General features: G+C 44.2%; 1 protein-coding gene across 3 annotated transcripts in view; it reads right to left on the bottom strand.

The window, feature by feature from the left end:
* Positions 1 to 7,001: 7,001 nt before the first annotated feature.
* XPNPEP1 (X-prolyl aminopeptidase 1) overlaps positions 7,002 to 23,747 on the bottom strand; it is a 31,133-nt gene continuing 14,387 nt past the window's right edge. For all 3 annotated transcript variants that reach the window (XM_085064884.1, XM_085064886.1, XM_085064885.1), the window contains 13 exons: positions 22,405 to 22,486; positions 21,230 to 21,440; positions 18,087 to 18,176; positions 16,742 to 16,792; positions 15,567 to 15,625; positions 14,824 to 14,901; positions 14,233 to 14,304; positions 12,541 to 12,601; positions 11,639 to 11,708; positions 10,295 to 10,468; positions 9,361 to 9,437; positions 8,604 to 8,702; positions 7,002 to 7,552 (listed from right to left, as the gene is read on the bottom strand). In XM_085064884.1, coding sequence (XP_084921010.1) covers positions 7,424 to 7,552; positions 8,604 to 8,702; positions 9,361 to 9,437; positions 10,295 to 10,468; positions 11,639 to 11,708; positions 12,541 to 12,601; positions 14,233 to 14,304; positions 14,824 to 14,901; positions 15,567 to 15,625; positions 16,742 to 16,792; positions 18,087 to 18,176; positions 21,230 to 21,440; positions 22,405 to 22,486 — 1,253 coding nt within the window. In that variant the 3' untranslated portion in view covers positions 7,002 to 7,423. The remainder of the gene's footprint in view (positions 7,553 to 8,603; positions 8,703 to 9,360; positions 9,438 to 10,294; positions 10,469 to 11,638; positions 11,709 to 12,540; positions 12,602 to 14,232; positions 14,305 to 14,823; positions 14,902 to 15,566; positions 15,626 to 16,741; positions 16,793 to 18,086; positions 18,177 to 21,229; positions 21,441 to 22,404; positions 22,487 to 23,747) is intronic.

The following is a 23,747-nucleotide window of genomic DNA, read 5'->3' as shown; positions in this document are numbered from 1 at the left end:
AAACTAGGAGTTTCATCAGATTTATGTCAAAAAGTATTTTAACACCGTTTCAAAAAATGTCAGACTACCTTGCTCCAACAAGTTCTAAATGGAAAATCTCCAGCTAATATTTTTTCTTTTGCTTTAGAAACTAATCCAACCTTTTCAGTTTAGTTAGAATAGCCACTATTTACAAGATATCTTTGTAATAATAAAAACTAAAATGTTTGATGGATGTGACTCTTTCAGCTCAATAATTTTTCCATGTTTTTTTGTAAGCAAAACTTTTCATGCTCTTATCATCTCAACTCAGAACAGAATAACCCTACAAAATATTTTCAAAAGGCAGAAAAAAAAAAAAGATTTTCTGTTTGTCTCTTGTTTTCACCAACTCTGAAATTTCTGTAGTGTTGAGTTCCCACAGGCACTCAACCTCCTGAAGGGAGTAAGGGAATGCTAATTTCATGGTTGGCTTTACTTCATGAAATAAAAATATTCTTGCCCAAATATTGTGCAAATAAAGCAGAATATTTCCCAGACCCTGCCCTGATCAAGCTGCACTCAGAAACATGTAATCTGATTATCCTCATTTTAGCAAACTGTCAGGCTTTGTGCCCCAGCAGGAAGATGGGCTGTTAACAAGTCAGGTATTTACAGCACAGATGTCAACAATTTGGAGTATTTAATCACAGCACACTTCAATTTGTCCTCAGCTCAGACAAATGAGCTGCCTGTGCCAAGGGCCATGGGTGTGTATGGAACTGGGCTGGGTCTAGCTAATATCATGGCATATATCCTTGTTCTTGTATAAAAAAATAAATAATCTCTCACCAAAAAGTGCTGGATTAGCCCATCCCCAGCCAAGGCCAGCTCCTGTATTTCTACTGAGGCTGAGCTCTGGGTGGGGTTAAAGAAGCCCTGGGTGGGGATGGGGAAGACTTGCTTTTTCTGACTAATGGCATGGCACACATTTTGCTTGCAAAAAGCCTCTCAGATATGAAATTTCACAAATATTATGGAAAGGTCTTTTCTGAGCGCCCAGAGACAGTGCACAGGCTAATTCCATAGCACTGAGATGATAAAAGCACACCCTGCAGGAATGAATAATTGAAGCCCAGCCCTAAATATTAATAGAATACAAGGAGAAGAGGACACATTCCTCAACTTTGCACTTACCGAGCTGCCTGTTTGGATTTGAAGCAGAGATATTCTCACAACCACTCTAAGCTCCTTAAATCCCCTCCTGGAAGACCATGGTGCTCCAAACTAATGCTACCTTTGTCTGAAATTCCCCAGCTCATTCTGTATTCAGACCTCGAGAGGAATGTGTTAGTGTTTACTGGAAGATGTGTTGCAAAAGCAGATGGAAGCAGAGGACACTGCCTGTTCCCACAGAGGGGAGAGCAGCATTTGTGCAGGAGAGAAGATGCACAGAGGGACAGACTGCAGGGGGTGGGGACTTCCCCTGGTGCCTGGTGATTTTTGTCCTTTTTATACCCTGTTTATACATTTTTATACCCTTTCCATCTCCTTGTACCCTTCACAAACACTCCTCGTACCTTAGCCCCACGTTTATAACTCTTGTAGTCTGATATTTAGCTTAGTTTGGGGTTCTCCAGGGGGGAAGACAAAACATTCATAACTATCTCAAAACTAAAGGCTCCAACCTTAGACACAGCCTCCTCTCTGGAACATGTTTTTGTAAACTAGGCTGTAGTCTCACTTTGGAGGGGATAATTAGAATAGGGGGACAATTACTGCATTTGTTAAGTTTCTTATTGGGGGATTTTACGTAAATATGCTAGTTTACAAGGTCCATAAATTTTTATACATGCTGTACACAGGTGTGCTCCTTGGCATGTTTCCATGTGTGCACCTAGGATCCTATTAAAACCAATACCCTTTTTCCCTACACTGCTGTGTCTGCCTCATATTTTTACCAGCTTTTAAGGCATCACTCCCAGCTCCAGAGATGCCCTGCCAGGGAAGCCTGAGAGGATTCTGGGCTGACAGGGAGATACCAAAGGTACTCAGTAGACATCCTTCAGCTGGCTAATGTTCTGATTTGGGAGATGTTTGCAACATGCTGGCCCCAGACTGGTTTCCAAGCAGGATCAGCCCAGTGTGGCTTTGTGCATGGCAGTCACAGGCTCTGAGAGCTGCACACAGGAGGCCACCCACCTTCAGGCCCTGTGAGCAAAAGCCTGGCCTGACACCAGGCACCAGAGCAAGCCATCCATCGGCAGGGATGTGAAAAAGGGATGGAATTGGATTTTTTTTAATTCAAATGCCATCTGAGCATGGAGGTTGCACATGGTGCCTCACGGGAGCAGGACAACACTGTTCTCCAGCAGCCCATGGCAGTGGGCAGCCCTAGTGAACCAATTCCCTGAAACCCTCACCAGCCCACAGGCCAGTAAAATACAAGCAATTTAAATTAAATTTTAAAAAATAAATTTAAAAAAAAAAAGCATTCCTCTCTGTCTGTTGATATGTCTTAGGCTTATATCTGCTGGCACTAAAATAGCCTTGAGTACCTTCTGGCTGTAAATCAGAGAGATCTTAGGCATCAGAGCAGCCACACTCCCTGACCACCTCACACAAGACACATCTGGAGGGGGAGATCCCATCCCTGTGGTTTAAATCAGTGGGAAACTCCAGAGAGGTGGAGTGACAGTGATGGGACAGCCAGGGAACAGACAGGATAACTTGGCACATCCAGATGTCCAGGCTGGATGTGCCAAACCAGCACATCCCACTGTCAGCATGGAGCTGCCCTGAGGCCACCAGCCTCCTCCTCCTCCTGCTGCAACACAGAGGAACCCTAAGAAACAGGAGGGGGTTTAGGGGGTTTATGGGATTTATGGGGTCAGACAGCATTACAGCCCTGCTTCTTTACCACATGAATCCCCTTCAGACAGACATCACTCCACAGCCTCGAGGAAGCAAACACATCCATGGGCATCCCAAATTTAGAACGATTTTTAACAAGCTGGAAGCAACAAAATAAACAACACTTGATCTGCAAGCTCCCCGCTCTTGACAGCGTCCCCAGAGGTGGTGGAAAGCCGAGGAGATAGCTCCTTGCTTTAATTGGTACATTAAAATTCTTCCAGGCCACTACACAACTGTTAATAGGCAACTTAATTAAGCACTAACACAGTTCATATTTCTACCCTCCAGAGGCTCTTGTTTCATTTTTTTTTCTTATTACATCCAAAGCCATGGGGAGTTTTGTCCTAATCATGTAAAACAAGCTGAGGGCAGTGACACCATGCAAGTTATTTAACTCCTAATCTCCAGACACCATTGCCAGATGTCCAGGCCTGCAGTTTCTTCTCCAAAAATAAGAAGCCAGAGGACTCCAGGAACAAGATGTGAATTGCTACAAGTCAGCAAAAATAAATGTCAACAACCCTTAGCACCAGCAGCCAACTCACCCCCACTGAGTGCAAAAAGGAGGTGGTGTTGGGCAAAGAGAGGTCCTCTGCAGGCATCAGGTGGACTTTTTATCCATTGCCTGAACGACTGAGGAGCCTTGTTCAGAATACTGTGAGTATCTTCCAAAATGCTCCATGCTGTCCTCTGCCTCACACCACCCAGAGCAGATCCCTGAGGAAGAGAAGTGGCAAATTAAAAAAGATGGCATCTCCAGATCCCCAGGAGAGCTTTGACATTTGGCTGCTCCCACCACCTGGCTGTCACTGCCACCTTCTTCTGAAGGAAACACAGGAGCAAGCACCCATGCCCCACAACACACCCCAGCCCTCCAGTGCTTCTGGGCAACTATTGCCCTGTGTGTAGCCTGAATGTCAGGCTGGTTTGATGGGTTTGCTGAGGAGGCCCTCAGTGGCCATGTCCTCAGAAGTTGTCTTCTTTCTAATGCTGCACTGGGGTAAATCAAAACTTGTTCCAACAGCTGTTGTGGGAAGTGACCAGTTTAATAGTCACGCAAACAATAGTGGGGTTTCCATTATAGGTGAGTTATGAGCAATTTAAGTTAAAAAGCAACTGAATTTTACTGCTACCAAGCACACTTCAGGTAATATGAGCAGATTGAGGAAGGAGGGGTGACTGCAGAAGCCAAATAGTCACCTGGCTTATAGAGGGAAGGAGCATGTGTTGCTGGTAATGAATGAACATGGATCCCTCTGCACAAGGAGAAATAGTTAATTTGCCTCAAATGCCTTGTGCACCAACAGGCACATTGCCAATGTGTGCATCATGATTTGTGAAGGAACAGTGAAGCAGATGTGGCTTTTCCTTCACTGGAAAATAAGGCCTGTCTCCTGCTGTAACATATTTTGCCCAAGGGAACAAAGAATGCCAGAGCCCCTAAATGCAGCACCAGTATAGTTGGAGTTTCTAGCATAGACATTAACAAACAGCTGGGAAGGGAAGAGAGAGGGAAGTGCTCTGGTGACATAAAGCAGGATGGCCACAGGACCTTGAGTATGGTTTGCATTTGCTGAAGTCATGTCCCATGGGCAGAGACAGGATCAGATGGTGGTGGTGAGGTACACACTGGGCTGGTGCAGGGATAGGATGGGATGGGATGGGATGGGATGGGATGGGATTACCCCACAAGCACCCCTTCAGGAGATGCTGTCTGAGGAGCAGAAACTGTGCTTTGCAGCATGATCTAAAGCTATGGGATGCCCACTAGGTTAAAAATACTGCAAAACAAAATGGTTTGAAAATAGACCATTAAGTATGTTGTCATTGAAAATGCCCCTTCCTTCCTTCCTTCCTTCCTGCTTTCCCACAACAACAACAAAAGCCTCCACGGAATTTTTGTTTTTCAAAGTCAAATGCAATTACATTTTTCACTTGAAGAGTATAATTTTGTGGCTATTTCTGTGGATGGTTCATACAAAAACAAAACCTAAACCTGGCAGGAACTTGGTTTCCTTCAATCTTTTCCTTGCTCTGCTCTTTCTTAACTTTTTCCTTCCACCAGGTGAGGGGAAGGGAGAGACCACTCAGGGAAAGCAGGCACTGATGGGATAAGTCAAAACCCAAAAGAAAAGGCAAAAAAAGAATCCAAGTTTAATTTCCACTGGAAACCTAAAGCATAGACAGGACAGGATGCAAAACGCAGCTGTGTTTTCAAGGAGTGAATAGGGAAGGGGAAAAATGCCTTAATTAGGAATGTGTGTCAGCAGCCCTGCCCTGCAAAACACCTATCTGACAAGGGGGCCAAGATCTCCAAGCTGTGACCATGAGCTGGTGTCAGATTCCATGCAACAAAAGCTCACAGGGCTGTGTGGCATGGGGAGATGGGCTAGGGAGTGAATGGTGGGAGAGATCAGCTGAGACTCCCAGGGCTGGTGCCTAGAGGAGAAGAATGGATTGCCCCACCTCTGGTCCTGTGCATTGGAGGAGACTTAGGGATGGGAATGAGCCATGAATTTCTGTGATATGTGTGGGAATGGTCCCAGGGCAGCATCTGGCTGTAAAGAGGGAATTGAGATGGGGGAAAGGTCTGATTCAAACCTAGCAAATTGCTTTTGGTGTTGTGCTAAACTAAAGTGTCCCAGCCAGCCACATTGGCTTTGGGCTAAGGGAATAAAAGCTTTCCTGGCTTCTGTGTTTCTCCATTTCGTGTAAATCCTCCTCTTCCCCCTTCCTGTGGGAAACACCTGCCCTTACATTTGAAGAGAGACCTATCCAGGCTGGGTCTTTGCCAGGAGATCTGGGATGCTGTCCTTGGGAACACCTGGGTGACCATTGCAGTGGCCCCCCAGATCTGCACCAAGCAGCAGAGTCTGCTCGAGCTCCCGGCACTGCCCTGCAGAGCTGCTGCCTTCCTTCAGCCCCCAGGGAAGCTGCAGTGCTGGGCTGCCAATGTCCCGAGCTCAGCCTCACTGAACACACGTGGATTTTCCTGGAAAGACCCTCCTTGTCACAGCACAGACCGTGTAGAGATCCCTCACTCATCCTTTGATCCTGTACCCACAGAAGCAGCAGGCTCCTTCAGCAGAAAGGTTTGCCCTGATCTGCTTCAATCGGCAGCACATATTCATGAGGCACTTTGGAGTGGTTGATGTGTGAGCTGGGTTTCTACAGACACAGCTGAGCTGAAAGCTGATGCTTCCAGAAGGTGATTGGAAACCACTTGGATATTTTAATACATGTACCTGTCTGCAGAGGCTGGGGGGTGAAAATGACCTTTTAAAGCACTTATTGCACTTTCGTTTTATCAGCTCCTTTGAAGAAAGAGCTAGGAGGCCAGGAACTTTGCTCCTCTTCCCAGTCCTATTCCGTTTGGCTGCATGATACTGTTTCTGATTTCCAGAACTTGAGGGAAATACCTATCTCATGCCATTTAACAGAGATTAGTATTTCCCTCAGAAATTCTTGGGGGAAGAGGGAAAGAAAACTACATACACAAACATTCCCATTTGCTCTGAAAATTTCTTTGAAATATAAGGAATCTGATTTGCTGTTACCCGATTGCTCTTTTCCTGTCTGATACTGAAGCCGTTTTGATCAAACGCTTGCGTTGAAGGCAATGCCCGAGCAAAGCGTTCAGCCCGCACTACCTCGCTCGGCCACCAGGTGTCCCTGCGCCCTGCCCGGCCGCGCTCGCTGACCCCGCAGAGTTCGGCCTTTGTCCATTGTGGGCATATTTATTTATTTTAACTTACTAATTGCTTTGCGTCCAGGAAGAGCTGGGATTCCGTGATACTGCCCACACATCCTGCACTGCCACGGGCTATACAAGCACTCAGTAAGGCATAACAATAGACAGAAGTACTGGCCCGGGGGCTCTGCGCACACAAGCCTCTGCTGAGTGTCTCCACATCCTCCCAGGACCTGTCACAAAGCAGAACTGACTGCTCCTGCCATGCCTGTCCAAAACCTCTGCCCAGCGCCTGGCACCACACAGTCCTATACATATTTCTTCCCTGTCTGAGCTGGATGCACACATAAGGGTGGGAAGGTGAGGTTCTTGCCCTTCTTCAGGCTGCCCAACCCAACGCTTCACTGACTGCAAGAGAAGACAGAGAGAGCAAACAGTGGGTTGGAATCTTTTATTCAGTAATCAGTCCTGCTGTGTGGGTAACATCTTAGCAACTGGAACCCAAGTATGCAAAAATACTGAGTTTTCACAGTGAAAAACCCGACAGTATAAAATATTCCAGTATTGCCTCTTAGAACCATTATTGAAATAAGACCCCTGTTTCAAAGGCAACGTGCTTATTTACTTTGTTTTCTATGCTCAAGCCCTCCCCCCCAACCACTTGCTCAGACAGTGACCCTCCTCAGCCCCACATCACCCGCACGTGTTGTGGGGCAAGAAACACTACATGAGATCCCTTCCTGATTTCCAAATGCTTACTGAAGAACATTCTCCCCGCGGTGCCAAGGTCCAGGAAGACGCAGATGATCGGAACACAGAGCTGTCCTGCTGCTCTACACGCCGCAGACAATGGTGCTGCTACTGAACTCTGGCCAGAGGCTCCGTCTCCCGCAGGAGCCACCGAAGGGCTTCATGCCGTCCTTGCCTCTCCAGCTCTGCTCCAACTACTTCCCTGCACTTCTGATGGTACTCGTTCACCCAGTTACACTGGAGAAAGGGAGGGGTAGGACATTCAGCATAAACACAGGAGAGAGTTCGTGACCCTACTAGTTATGTACAGCCAAAAACATTTGTAGGCCCTTGTGCTCTTTGGGTCTGAGCTATTAGGCTGGGCTGGAATCCTGTCCCGAAGAGATAGATCTCTATTATATAGAAGTGACTTGTAAATTCGATGAGGGTAGGAACTGAAGCATTTTGTCCTGGGTTTTCAGAGGAGCCAAGGGTCAATTCAGCTGACAAGTAGAGTCTCTGCAAATCACTGCCTCCAGCAAGTCTGAATAGCTACCTTGGCACAGTTTAATAAATAGCTTTGCAAAATTTTAACTGGACAATGCACTCCTGAGGCACAAGCTGCCCTATTGATCTGAACAGATAACCCTAGGGCAGGTCTTGGTACCCTTAACAACCCTCTTCTCAAACAGAAATGCAAAACAGCATTATCATTCTAAAAAGGAGGATGTGCTGAGGTAAAATAAGGAGTATGATAGAAAAACAGGATGAAATATGCCATGGAGAAGGTAGTGGGAGACTTAAAGCTTAAGAGTATGAAGCTATTCAGGAAATAAATGCAGCTGAACAGGTATCAGAGAAGTCTGCTCAGAGTTCCTATGTACTGAGCAATGGGGTGTGCCTGAATGGGACTGGTCACAAACAGATACAGACAACAAGATGGGACAGTCATCACTGTAGTCCTCGGGGAGACAGCATGATAAAACAGACATTTGCCAGAAGCAAATTAAGGCAGGAGTAGGCAAAGAGAAGAGATGATAGCAGCAAGTATGATATTAAGGGAACTACCAAAACAACATAATTGATGGGATCCTCACTGCCTCCATCATATAACTTAGATAGGAAGGACCTCTGAAAAGCTTGTTAAGTTCACCCCCTCACTTCAAAGTGAATCAAGTTTAAAAGTAAGTCAGTGCTCAGGATTGCTCTCTGGATCTATGAAATGGAACAGAGTCCAGTGGCTCTTGCAAACAGAACAGAACAAGCTGGTTCTAGTGCAAAGAAGGCAATACAAACCTGTTTTACTTACCTCCTTTTCAGTCAGCAAATTAACATCAATCATTTTTGTCTGGATTGGAACCAGGGTTAAGGGTTCAAAAGTCAGGCTCCCTCTGTTTTTGAAATTGTACTGCAGCAGAAAGACAAAGGGATTTACAGTTTTAGAAACAGCTCTACCTGGATCACATTTACTCCTTGGTTATGTCATCACTGCAGAACAACCCAGGTAACATTCAGATGAGAGGGTAGTAACATACAATAACACTTTTCTTACAGCTCAAGAAAAGAATCTCAATATAAACCTTAGTTATTTCTTTCAGTGGTCCCTTTCTAAAGGTCAAAATTGTACAGGACTTCAGCTAGATCTTTTTCAGTTTGGCATTTCCAAAAGCATAACCCAGCCAGACTGGCAATTATAGTATCAAAATCTGTCTGTAGTTTTGCTTCTACTGCCACTGACGACTCTCTACCAAAGAGGAAAACCCCAACTTGAGATCAGCCAGTTCTACAGCAATAACTCCAAGGGGCTGAATAAAGTTGCTTCAACACACAGATGGAAAACAACTCTCACACACATATTTCAACCCATGGAAACCGCAGAAGCAAAGTTGTCTTCCATTCCCCCACTGGCAAGGGAGACTTAGAACCAGTGTTCACCAGTGTGGAGTTTTGGACAGCAGGAATCTTGAGCAGGATTCAACTGTCTGCAGCATGGTCCCACCTCAAGTTCCAATACTTTTATAACCAGCAAGTAATGGAGAAAGGTGCATCTTGAGCAGGACATTCACCTTGGTTTCGGCAGGGATCACGAGGACGACATTTTCTATTCGGATCCCAAAGGAGCCATCTTCATAATAGCCAGGCTCTGCAGAAACAGACAGTAATTAACTAAGCCACATTGCTGCATTCTGCAAGTACTTATTCCCTGTGGCCAAACATCCCCTCTATGGCTTTAGTCCACTGAAGTCACTAAGCAATCTTGACATCAAGCAACCACAGAGGGAAACAAATTTCTGACTCTACTAAATTTGCACAGAAGCCCGGAGCAAGGTGACAGCAGTTCTCAAAGAGAGAAGAAACAAGACAGACAGCCCTCAAGCTTCAGAATCTCCTTGAAAGTCAGGAGAGAGCACAGAATACATGTGTTCAAATACCAGAAACTCTGAAAATATTCATGTCTTCATGAAAGGCAGGTGGGTAACCCCTTCCTCAAAACACTGTTTTAGAGACTGTTCCCCTGACTCCCTGAGAGGACTTTGCAGCCCTGAAGGAATGTAAGTCTCTCAGTAAACCGCAGCAGGCTGTTAATTTACTCCTGGAAGAATACGGCATGCAAAGATTTAACAGCTGCCTCAAATAGCCCATAGCAAAGACAGGATTAGCTCCTGGAAGCTTGGTGTCCACTTTGTACTGCAGCCAGCTCTTCCACAGTATGCCAGAACCAGCTGGTCAGCACAGCTCTCCTGCTGTAGAGAGTGGGAAGCAGATCTGCAGCACCCCACGGCAAAGGTGCTCCATGGAAGGTGAAACAGCTAAAGTGATGGTCTTTACCTAGAGAACTTTACCTAGAGAACCTAGAGAACTAGAACAACAAGCTGAGGAGACATGACCAGAGTTTTTTATCCAGCCTTTCCTTTACATCATTGTCACATTTATCCCCTCTGCATCTTAAAGAGCTTGGTCCCTCCCCAGTGACCAGAGAGAATCACCAGTGCTAAATACCATCAGAGACAATCATGCCAGCCTCCAAGGGCTCATCTGCAAAGGTTTTGTAGCTAATGCCGCAAGGACCCTCATGTACATTTAGGAAAGAGCCAACTCCATGTCCTGTCCCGTGCAGGTAATCCAAGCCACAGTCCCACAAGGCAGAGCGGGCAAAGGAATCTAGAAGGTGACCTGTAGACAGACACAGACAGAGAATTTAATCAAGTCAGGCTCCCTCAGAGACACTGATAATCACAGTGAAGGTTCATGCCTGGAAAATATGCAAAGACCTCCCCTACCCAAAAAAAAAAAAAACCCTACCACCACCCTCTCAAAAAGTCCCACCACCAACCAAAGAAAGCAAGTCATAGGATGGTTAGAAGTTACAGGGCAGATTTGGCAATTCTGAAATTCAAGCGCTTTCGCAGCTAAAGAGCCCCTCTCTCTTCCATTACAAAGGTCTTCAGAAGATGGTCTGTAACAGGAACATTGCACTGCTCCTTGCTCCACTGGCATTTTCAGGAAAAAATCTAATGGTTAGAGGTCCCACAGAGAATTCAGTACGTTTCTTAAAGGAGCTGCACTAATTGAACTGAACACAGGAGACCTGACAATTGTATTTGGCAGACTAATCAGCCAGGCTTCTTGCCTGGATGGCCACTCATTTCACACGGTTCCAACTAGAGGGCATGGAATTTATGTTGCCTGCATGTGAACACTGAGCCCATGTATCCAAGTTCAGACACCCTACAATTTCAGTTTGGGTTTCTCATAGCAGTGTATAGCTGCTTTTAACTTGCCAAGAATGCAAACTGAAGAAATTGCTATAAAGAGGCTGTTTTGTATAAGGTGTGACCAGAGAGGAAACAACTCTGTAACAAGTGTAACAAGTTCAGCAGAGGTGGATGTATGTCACAGCTTCTCCACCACAAAATCAAAACAGCTCCTTTATGTCTTATTTTCCCACTGATAAAGGAGATTCCACAGTAACAGGAAGAGAATTAGCCAGTCCTTATGAAGCTGGAAAGTGACCTTTCACTTTGATAGGGCCATTAGTAAAGAATAAAGACAGCCTCCAAGCACAGAAAGGTCAAAGATGTGTTAGAGTGCAACTGACTGATGAAAGTCACTATCACCCTAGAACCAGAGCACTTCTAACATCCTTCAGACTCTCCCACTTCCTCAGAATTTTCAGCACTGGTTGATGCTGAGAGAGAAGACATCAGTAATCCAGAATCCAAACTGCTGTAATGGAAACAGACAGTTACACCAACATCTGCCTAACACATCCAGACCATAACGTTGTTCTCAGATCACTTAATGATTCTTCAGAGGTCAAAACACTCCAACTCACCAACCCACCTTTGGTTCCATTTGGGAAGATGGCTGCACTCACAGCTATATGTCCCTTCAGGACATATGTGAAGCATTCCTGTCAAAGAAATGTGCGCCATAAGTAAACAGGGAAAGGCAAAGCATTGTATTCCCTGGAAGGCAAAGAAAGGCTGCATCTTGTAGCAAATTGCGAAGGATTTGGAAAGACTTGCTGGTACTCTCCTGTGGCTGGTAACGCCAAAGCAAACCATGAGCAGAAGGAGTTTAAATCACTCTGAAGATCCTTCTCCAGTAATTATGGACAGAACATCACAAATCCAGACTGCAGGTTTAGCAGCAGCATTCACCTGATCTACATGACTGATTTTCTTTGTGACTCTACTTTTACTTCCTGGGCATACCTACAGCCTATTTTTGTCACTAAGCGAACCATAATAATTAAATTACTTTTAATTGAAGAAGCAATTTAAAAGAAACAAAACTACATTGCTGAATCTCCAACACAGACCTTTTCAGGTAAGTCTGAGACTGATTTTTTATATGGTACACTAGGCACATAACTGGAACCTTGCATCAGACACTGAGCTTTGCAATAAATTATGACCCTCTGGCTCCTATACTGCATAAGCCAGTAATGTTTATTTTCAGTCTGCTGATTTTCTTATTTCTTAGAGGAAACATGTAATTTTGCAGGTGAGAGCTGTGCATTTCAAGATAGAAAGGCATAAATTCTCTAAAACAGTTTATATTTTGGAAGTCTGAAGTCTGACAGACTCCTTTTCAGTCCTTATCCAAATGCTGCCACACACTGGTAAATAAATGGTAACTCGATAGAGAACTTAGACTACATAGCAATAGGGCACATTACTAATTTAATTATCTCTAATAGTAAGGGTCAGATCACAAACCACACTGTAATCCCAACTTACCTTTTCATAGGCTGATGGTGTGCCAAAATGCATTGTCCTGGTAACATCTGTTGTACCATCTCTTCAGAGGCAAACAAAGATGCAGGAACCAAAGGGATGGGAAAAAAAAAGATCAAAGTGAGAATGCACAGAAAACCCAGTCACACTGCAGCAAACCAACCAAGCTCATAAATGGATAAAGTCATCTGCTCTGTGCTACACAAGACTGATGATGTAACCGTTCCTAATCTCAAAAATTCCTGAACACAATGCCCCAGATGTAGCAATAATGATTTACAATTCAAACTGTTATCTTTCAACCATAAGCATCCCAAAGCTCTTGACAAATTAGAATCTAAATTGCTCTTAAAATGATGCTAATTTGAGGTTTAGCAGCTGGTACCTGTCCAATTAGAACAGGCCAAATTTAGCCTGTTTGTATGGAAGGCAACTCATTAACTGCTTTAAAACATACTTATGGACAAATCAGCTCAGAAAAGGGAAGTGTAAGGGAGGATAGTATCTCTTTCATCCTCGGGATGTCCTGCACTAAGATTTCTATAAATTACCCTCCATTTGGATAGTGGTTAATCCAATACGTCAGAAACTGGCTCTAAGTTCCTTCTGCAAATAGCATTTTGAGCCTGGTGTCTAAAACACAATGGCTCTTGAAATAACGAGTTCCCTTTGAAACGCTCACTCCTGTCCCTGTGCTCTTCCCCAGCACACACAGGCCGTGGCCACAAAGAACTCACGGTTTAACTTCCCAGCAGGGACAAGCAAAGCATCCCTGTCACAATGCTGTGGTAAGTGCCATTGATGTCCAGCTCACATTGTATTCAAAGGGCTGCTTTTCATGGTGGCACTAAGGAAATTGTTAATTAGGCCATCAGAGCAGAGGAAAAAAGATCTCCTTGTAAAAATCTTATCAAAGGATGTCTGTATGGCTCTTTTTCAAAGCTCTTCCTGACTGACATAACAAAAAGGCATAGCTCTAAAGACAAAGCTCATCTAAAAGGAGCAGCCAGGCTTCTCCTGCATCTTCCTGAACAAGCCACTTCTCATCTATTTACACTGGTTAAAAACATCACTTCTTTCATTTTCCATGGAGTCAAGAGTTCCACAGTAAAGGAACTGAGGCCATTGAATGGCACTGTCAAAACAGCATTGAGTGAGTTTTCAGACATGATGCCTTCCCTAAAACATACAAAACACCCAAGTGGCCACTGGGATGACAAATCCTGACTGTGAATCTCTCTGAAAAGGCAGAGAGCACCACAAGGCAGTGCCGTCCTGCTTCTTTGCCCCACCTTGTTGTGACCTCAACATCAGTCTAATCTGCCCACAGGGCAGATCCTGGCAGGGTAGGTGCTCCACCCAGCTGTGCAGGCTGCTGAGTTGGCAGCCCAAGGCTAAGCCAGGGCAGGCAGGCCTGCTCCCTGTTCCTGCAACTCTAACACCAATGTGCCAAGCGTGCAGAGATGTAACAGACAGAAACATGCACCACAAGCTAAAACACAGCTCCCCTCACGCTGGGGATGGGACTCAGATGGGAACCGTACTTTGACATCTTGTCCCCAACCCCAGCAAGGCATGTCAGCAGCCCTGATCTGCTGTCCTACTTAAAACTCCACATTGCCAAGGCAAGTGTGAGCTGTGCAGGGGTAATGGGGAGCAGAAAACGTGGCAGTTCAGCACCATTCATGCACTCACTTGTACTGTGCTCCTGAGTCCAGGAGGTAGATCTCGTTCACAGACAGCGTTCTGTTGGTCTCAGGAACTGGCCTGTTCAGTTAAACACAAAGGTTTTTGTTCCACAATTTTAAGGTCTCCAGCCCACGTCCACAGTCCAAAAACCATATTAAGTGCAAGCCTGGATGTGTCAGCTCTGATTTCTTGTGGCAGTGATGGAAATCCCACACATGCTGAGCCAGGGATCATACTGAGGAGAGGATTTGTATACAGCAAATAGCACTACAGTACAGAGCTTTGCTGCTTCCAGCAAAACCCTCAACATCTGTTTCTGGACATATTTCAGAACAGTTGCAGAACAGAGCACTTCATATTCATCCTTCCCAGACTTCTAGCCCTGAAATAGCCCTTTTCTATGACTCTGAGCAGATCAGCGTCATAATACATGCATGCTGCCAGCAGGGAAAGATCTTTATTTAGTAAATGTGGAGTAGAGAAGGATAGAAAGCAGCATCTCCCTGGAGTACTCTGTTGTGACTCCATGAAGAAGAGAGACAGCTCATTCCAAGTATGTTTGCTGAAGGATGAAAGGAGAAGCTGTGTTTCTCTTACTTGTAGTGAATGATGGCTCCATTTGGACCTGTGCTTGATATGGTAGCAAAACTCAATTCAACAAAGTCTTTCTGCTGACTGAAAGAAAAGATTGTGATCACTACAGCACATATAAGAGGAGCACACCAGGCACCTAGGGCACCTGGAATAGCCCATACTCAATTTCACATCACCTCAGCCTTCCCCTTGGCCTTGAAAGCTGTCTGGACGAGCAGATTTGGGTAGAAGAAATGTACAGTTTTAAGCCCTCTTCTCCCAACCATGTGGAAACCTTTTTTCCAGATTTACTCTTTCCTTGGAAGCAGAAAATTCACCACCCAAACCACCCAGGGAAGAGATGTGTTTTCTACTTTGTTTCTTATTTACTGTCCTGATGTACACATGGGATTAATTCCGAAAACAAATGGTGTTCCTTCTCCATCAGAAGAGGAGGAAATCTAACTCTTAAAATCAATTCCTCTGTGGTAGGAAGGCAACTGTCTTATATTTAAGTGTCCTAACCTGCAGCACTCCTCATTGCTATCTCAAAAGGAAAGTGGACAGGATCCAGTGGGCTGGGACTTGTATCTCCCAAGAGACCCAATTCTTCCCAACTCTTTCAAGTTTTCAAAGAAATCCATTAGTAAAGGTTGGTCCTCAGGTAAAATGTATCTGCAAGTGAGATGCATTTCTAAAGAATAAAATAAAAACAAAGGACAAAAACGTCACCCAGAAAACCTCCTCAGAATGGATTTACTTCTTACCTGCGGAACTCCTCTGCTTTGTCTGCAGCAATTATTTCTGTTACTGTTCCCTTTGGAACCTGGTGGACAAAGACATGGCTTGGATTAGTACAGCAAACAGCAACGAAAATGCTATATGCTTAAGCACTGGGCCTTGTCTGTGCATTATGAAACCCAGTCTAGAAGTGGCCTCTTTCCAGGTTTTCTGTCCTCATTCCTCAGTAATGACAAACAGAAACCCAGCAACATTGTCAGGGCATTTGAGAAGCAGGAAGTGGAGACAGTCACAGCAGGATTGCTGAACCCTGACTAGGGAGCAGTTAGTGCAGTACTAACTTCACTGAGATGTACAGAGGTCAGCAACATCTCCTCACAGACAGATTACTCTAAGCTTAAACAGTTCTCTTCAACAGCCCATGGTATTAGAAATTTTATGCTTTTAAATCAGGAATTGAAGTAGTTGCAGAAAAAACGAAGCGTGTTAAATTTTACTTTAGGCATTTGATAAATTCAAACCTGAGACACAACTTCCCACAGACTGGAAAACAGGCAAAGCAGGCCAAGAGCTAGGTTTCATAACCCTAAGGCTGACTTCCTTAGGTACTCAGACATGTAAAAAGGAACCTTCTGGAAGTCATCAAGCCTTCTCCATAAATAAAGTCAATAGACTCAGACATGCATTAGCTCAGCTTAGTAAGTCGCTGTGTAACACTTGGCACTCTGCACCTCCACTGTGTACTTCTAACCCAGTAAATACACAAGTAATTTGTTTTTATCCCATTTTCACTGCACCTCCCATTCATAAATGCCAAATTTGTTCATACTGGCAGACAATGCTGATTATCATGAGAATAACTCCTAATTATTGTATGAAGCTGAATATTACTTCATGATTTACACTACCAAACTAACACAAGACAGCATTAACACTACACTAAGCCTGCTCAGATAATTTCTCACTTGTTATAGCTTTGGTCTGTATAAAATGAATAGGAGCATGTTTTCAAAAAAATTCATTCAGCCTTGGATGAAAGCACGATTGAAATCCTCTCAAAAAAACACCAAACCACCAGATAAACCCCCAACTGTTTCCCACCTTTAGCAAAAGCACTATAAAGACTGGCAAAAAGCTTATGCCAATGAAGAATTTTACACAGCAATATAATCTCCAAATTTTAAAAAAAAATATACAATACCTCCTTTTCCAGCCAGTTAAAGAGCTCACACAGGGCAACAGCATCTTTAATCTGTGTTAAAACAGGCACAAGAAAAGGGAATTGAGAAGAAGATAGATTTATCAAGCTTCAATATGAAAAGGTTTTGATGCAAAAGAATTCAACCTGTACATTTCAGAAACACAAATTAAGAGATAATCCAAGAGGTATTTTCAGGTTTTGCATCCTGTAATTAACATAAGCACTGGAAATTTATCTGGAGAGTCAAATAAACATTAATAAAGGTTAACTGCTGGGACATAACTTACTGTGTGAAGTACTGGCTTTACCCCACACATGACTTTCAGACTATTTTGCTTTAACACCCAAGATCTTGTATTTCAGATCACAGAAGGTAACCACACGACACATCTGGTGATGTGACAGGGGAACATGTCCTTTGGGCACATGGCCACCACACAGTCCCTTGTCACACAGCTTCTGGCTCTCTTGCCTTATGACACCCATTTTTGTTCCTTTTTTCCCTACATGCCTGCAGCATGCAGGGGCAAGAAGCAGGAGATGTGCACAAGAGCAAGGCACAGTTTTGTGCTCAGGTGGCAGGTGACAAAGTGCCTCTTCTCAGTATAACTATTTTTACTTCCCTTTAACTAACAGGGAGAGAAAAGCATTGAAATAGAAAGTACTAGTTCCCAAGAAAATATGGGACATTCCCAAAACTGCCAGGCCAGCTTCAAGTGGCCTATTTCTCTTGTTGTGAAAACCACTGCTTGAAAATTAACAGGAAATACACAAGAGAAAAGTTCAGTCCCACCATGAACCTGTTTTACAGGCAGTTTCTTTGCTTGAAAATATGAAACTTCCTGGAAATTCAGCCTCATTTCCAGTGTCATGATGACGAGACTAAAAAGAGTGCTTTGAGGACACTGGCTGCTTCTGAACATCTTGGCCTGCGTTTTGCACCATGTGTCAAAGAATTTCTGTGTTCTTTAGGCTGTGTTTATTCAAGTGATAACAATTTGAAGACTCCACTGACAAAGACAACAGAACTAGCAAAGGGGAAAGAACACCCCTTTAAGGGCCCACACTCCAAACAACACTTCTCAAATCTGCATGGTCTTCCCACAGAGCAAGGCTGTTTCCTCACACTATTGCAAATGTTGTTCTTCAGGGAAATGCAAAACAAGCAAAAAACCTGCTTCAACAGCAGTAGATGTCTGACAGAAAACCTTCTTCATCCTGCCATCCAAATTCTTATTTGCTTTTTATCCAAAACATTAAAACTGAAAGGAAAATGTTATTTCTTTCCCTAAAGGTAAAGCAAACCTGTTGCCATGTGCAAGGAGACACTCAAGGCTTCACTTACATGTGCTCTTCTCATGCCTTCTGTTTCCGCTGAATTCTTCACAGCTTTTGCAATGCAGATGGGGGTATATGGGGTGAGGTATCGGTAAGCCTGCAGCAGAAGGACAGGGATTACTTGTGGATTAGTCAGACTACATAATCCTACAGATTTAATAACTCAGCCTGGCCACAATTTGTACTTTGGCAGCCTCTCTCAACCTTCAGCGCTGTGAGATGCTGGTTGCCAGTAGTCAGCTAAGTGCACTGGGGAACAGAGAGGAGAAACAGTCCCTGACTGAAGAAGAACAGCCATAGGGAAATCCAAAGAACTAAACAACAGCTTGTCATGAAGCAGGGTGAAGACCTGGATATCCTGAATACCATATATCTATGTCAATGTCTGAGCCATATGATTCCTGTTGCTGATATACACTGGAGGCCCAGAGACCAATAACAAACACTAATCCCAGGCACTATGGTGGAACTTAGGCTGTGGAAACAGACCCAAAAACCACCTTGACTTTTTACCTGACAGTCACCCTAAAATAGCAGGGAGCAAAGGGTACCCAGCCCAGGTACCAAGCACTGAGTACCACCACTGTTAATGATCAGCAGCTCTCACTAACACATCCAAGGCCCCAAGAAACATGAAAGCCTTTGCAAAGCTCAGCTTTACAGACTGCCAATTCTGAAAGGAGCTTACATTTGTGGTTTGAGACAAAGCTTTCCTGTGCCTGGATGGGGTGACCCTGCATTAAGAACTAGTAACTGATCCCTTACCACTGCACACTTCCTCAAACACCAGCTGTCCTTAGATTAGTAGGAATGCTTGGCAGGTTCTGAGCACATCTTCAGAAATTTACCAGCTGAGGTGATTTGCCCAAGTCTCATCACACTTGGCATCAGAAGAAGGAAGAAGAATCAAGTCCTTTGCCCCATAGTCCTCTGCTCTACCCATTACACACCAGGAGATGGGATGAGCATCTACACAAGCATAGCCCAAGCAACATGGTGTTTCCTATTTTGAATGCATCAGTATACAAAACAAATATCACTCAAATTCAAGGAAAGGCCTGGCAAACCCTCTGCAAAGACTAATTTCACATAAATCCTACAGGCTTACTGACATAACAACGAGAGGGAACTCACGGCAGTCTCAATATGAGATATAGAGTAAGCTCCATTTTATTTCACCAAACGAGAGAGTTATATACTGTTACAGATGCTACTAATTATAGCTACACACACATCTGCAGTCTGTTCTCACACATTCAGGGATCCTCCTGGTAAATCCCTTTTTCTTTCTCATAACACTTCTGACTCCCTATTCTTTCCCATTACATTCTTCTCACAGAACATTCTCAGGTAAACAAGTCACTGTAGCTTGTTAGGATTTTACTGAGGCCTGAGTATGCTGAGGCCCTGCTTAGATGTATTCAGTTAGCATAAGTTTTGCTGGGAAACTGCGTTTTCCAACAGCTTACAATTTCCAAATTCTTAAAAACAGCAAAACAATTACACTACATAATGCAGAAACTAAATTACAGAAGAAGTCACAACAAAGTCAGAAAAATCCTTTTATCAGTCAGATTCTTAGGTTGGCTTGCCTTTTATAGATACTGGTAAGTACTATTAATCTTCTGTGAAAAGTATATTTACATGCAGCTGTAAACAAATCTATAAAGGGTTTGCAGATCTGTGTTTAATAATGGAATGGATTTTTGCCAGTGTCAATATTTGGCTCTGTTGGAGACAGACAGTAGATGGACTTCCAGCGCTGGTGTTCTTCAAAGCACTCCAGGCCAGTTGCTCAGCTGGTGTGAAGTGGTGGAGAGCCAGAGAGGAACTAGAAAAACTCTGGCTCTTTCAGTGACTCTCTAAGTGGCTTTTAATCAAGACATTTCACTCCTCCTTGCCTGCTTTCTATTGCACAGAGCTCCTTGAGGCAGGGACTCTGCCCATTACATACAGAGGGCATGCAGCACTGTAATGACTCAGTATCAGCCAAAACTTCCAGTGCTCACGGGGTAAATAATGTCACTCCAACTCATTATATTCCTTTATCTAGGTCAGACCTTCTGTACTTCTCCATATGGATATTCTGCATAAATCAACTACAGCAGCTCAACCAAACTGGGGACAGACCATTGACTACAACTACAGCAAGGGAGTTTCTATTCTGAAGTCAAAAGAACAATTTATCCTGAATGCACCATAGACACTACGCTGTCAGTATTCTGTATCAGGAGGCCTAGAAATGTATCGATGGTGTCTGAAGATTTAAGTCTGGACAGGGACAAAAAACTGAATATTAAGTCACAGTATCTGCTACTTACTAGACAGCACTGTAAACTGGATGATATTCCAGAGAACGTGATCTATAGCAAACCAGAGATGTATGCAAGGATGCATGGAAACCAGCTTATTTGTCCTTAGTTGCTGTACCCTTCCCCAAGTATCTTCCTTCATGGCTACTGGAATATTAAGTGGACTGTAGGAGTCCCAGACAGCCAAGTTCAAAAGAGTAGCAAGACATAGCAAGTATGGATATACAGAAGTTATTCTGATGCTACAACTGTCCCTCGGCTGATGCACTCACTGCATGGACAACCAGTGCCTGCAGGTTATCTGTGTCCTCACAAAGTTCCCTGCTACAACAACTGTCATCTTGTCACTGCCTTCAGTAAGACATCACATATTGCCTGATATCCTCAAGTCACTGAACTAAATAATGGCAACCACCTTCAGACACTCAGATCAAACCAAATGCACCCTCCCAGAAGTCCTGCTCAACTTTCCTGCTTTGATTTTTGCAGTTTTCCAGTTCTTGCTGCTTGTCCACAGGAGGCTGATGCTCTACCCGTGGGCAGAATGACCTGAGTTTACCCTGCTGCCTCTTCCCTCCCCTCTCTCACAGTACTTGTTTTATCTTAAGCCGACAATTCTTTGGATAAATCGGCTTAGCAAGTTGGAAGGGCAGCTCCAGCAGGAGCAACCCCAGGATTAACAACCCCTCGATACCTCAGCATAGCTGGATCCCTCCTGCACAAGCCCCAGCCTGTGTGGGGCTTTGCAGAGGGGAAACTGAGGCCAGCTGCCCTCATTAAAACCCTTCCTAACCACGATGTGCAGAGAAAAGTATCTTCCCTTGCAAGGGCCACTGACCTTGGGAATGGCCTCAGTCAGAGCATAGCTGGCTTTGTCACTGAGCCACACTTTCTCCTTGGGTGAGAGGCCTGCACCAACAGCCTGCAGCTCCGACAGGATAGATCCATAGGGCATCACCTGGATTTTAAACTCGGGCTCCAGGGTGGAGTCAAGCTGTAAGTGCTCCCTCACAGCTGGGTCCATGATACGGTCACCATCAATGAAGAGCCTGAGAACAAAATTGGAGAGAACAAGTAAGTGAGACCACATCTGATAGTGGCTGGAGTAAAGGAGGGAAGGACAAACCATTCTGGCAACATTTCAGGGAGAAAGGAGATTGTGAATTACGCACTCTACTTTGTCCTACGTGATTTTAAACACTGGCTTTCACACAGCTTAAATCCCAACTTGAAATTAAGATGCGCCACCCCACTGAGAGGAAAGAGCTGATAGCATTTCTGTTTGTATGACACATTCAAAATGGCTACATCCCATCACTGCTTGAAACAGGAAAGTAACAGAGGCAAATAACAGCCACACTCTAATTTTTAAGGGCAACATCTGGAAATAGAAACACTACTGTTGCTCTAAGTATCACGCTGCTCTCACTTTCACTGAGTTGAAAAGCTCAACTAAGACTTCACACACAACCTGTACTCACTCACCCAGTCAGGTTTTACCTTAGATGGATTTAGGTAGCAGCTTACAGTTGCTTCTAAAAATCCTGTGCTTGCTGAGGCTCAGTAAAGGGACAGTCACAGGAAAGAAGCCTTCTGTTGTAAGCCAGCCCTGAAACTTTCCTGCACAGTCCCTGCGGTTTTGAAGTGACTCAGCAATTAGATTTTTCCCTAGAGTTTTGTAATGTCCAGGCCAGCCTTGGCTCTCACCCACATTTCACCCAGAGCTCCAAGGGCCCTACACATTATCTCAGGGTGACAGACAGAGGGCTCAGCCATCATGCCCAAGGTCATCCAGCAAGGCAGCCAAGGTGCTGAGAGGAACACAGCAGAGCTCTTGGCTGCCTCTCTAGCTCTGATCAGGGGAGGAGAGTAACTAATGTTGAAGACGAAAGTGCTCAAGAAAGGACACTAAAGTATCCAAGTGCAGGCATTTTGAAAAGATAAATGCTTTGGTAGAACAGCTCTCCCACAGAAAAATGCATCTTGGGGAACAGAAGAAGGGAATACAAGCACCTGATTGTGTTCATTCCTATGACGGCGTATGCAAAAAACACAGGATTATACTCAACATCAGAGCCTCGAAGGTTGAAAAGCCCTGAAAAATAAAAACACCAAGAATCACAGTCCTGGTTCACCTTCTGCAAGATTAGAGAAAGCCAAAAATAATCTCACAAAAACACAGGCAAGCAACGAGACATCATGGATGCAGGCAGTGCGTCCAGCTCCCACCCAGCTGTCCCACGTCCCCCTGCATTCCTGGCAATCCTAAGTTTTTGCCAGGAGATGGCACCAGAACCACAGTATAAACACTGCCCGGTATTTAAATTGGTATTTAACTTCTAAAGGGGGGCTGGCTTGGAAAAAAGCAGGTACAGGCAAGGAAATACAAGGACACTTATACAAAAAGGAGTATCTGCCCTTTCTGGTCTGTGCAATGCAATAAAAGCTCACTTCTGAACAGTCAGAAAACTTCAGAGTTACAAACTATCATTTCATTCCAATCCTTTTAGCATTTCAGGGAAGAGGAAGACACAATAGGCAAGACTAAAATACCCCAAAAAGGCCTCTCATTTGGGCCCCTCCAATATCTCAGATTCAGACTGTACAGTCTTAGCTATTTTTCACAAAGATTTTATCCCACACAACTCCAGACAAAGTCAAGAGGAGAAGTAGATGTTCAGCATCTCTAAAATCCTGATTTTAGGGTCAAAGAAAAACTCCAGGGTATCCAATTAGCTGAAATGAGTTACTCAAGCCAATAAGGCCAGCCAGCAGGACAGCTGGGAAAAGAACCAACATGTCCTAAATTACAACCCAGCACTGTATTCATCGAACTGTGCAAATTCTGCCATGAAAGTAAAAATAGAGCTTAATTCTCCCCAGGAAAGGAATAGGTCACTTGAATGCAGGGAAGAGCCACAAAGAACTTTTTACTGCATGGGCACAAACTTCCTCGCTCAGCCGACTCCCAATGCAGTAAGAAGGCAACAATCTCCTTTGTGGCTCTTTTTCTGTCCCCAGAAACTTGTCTGGAGTTTAATATAGTGAATTGAATTAGTTAAAATTAAAAGAAACTTCTCCCCTTCCCCCTCTAGGATAAGAAATCAACCAGGCACCCGAAAATGAGCTTCTCTCATGACCTTCTCTGGTTCATCTTAACACTCTTGATTCATAACCAAGCTTCACTTTGCTGGAGACATTTAATCTGAAACCACCTCAGGGCACCAATTTATCATTAATTTAATTGGAGATGCGCCTGAAAAGGTGAGACATACAATCTCTGCTCATGCAGGCCTCCCCAGGGAGGCATCATATTCACCACTCTCAGAAGTACTTCTTTCACAAAAAAAGCTCTT

The sequence above is a fragment of the Lichenostomus cassidix genome, chromosome 6, assembly GCF_008360975.1.
Source record: "Lichenostomus cassidix isolate B80296 chromosome 6, HeHo_3.0, whole genome shotgun sequence".
NCBI classification, from domain to species: Eukaryota; Metazoa; Chordata; class Aves; order Passeriformes; family Meliphagidae; genus Lichenostomus; species Lichenostomus cassidix.
The sequence above is the reverse complement of the archived record's forward strand: the minus strand, read 5'-3'. Positions and strand labels throughout refer to the sequence as shown.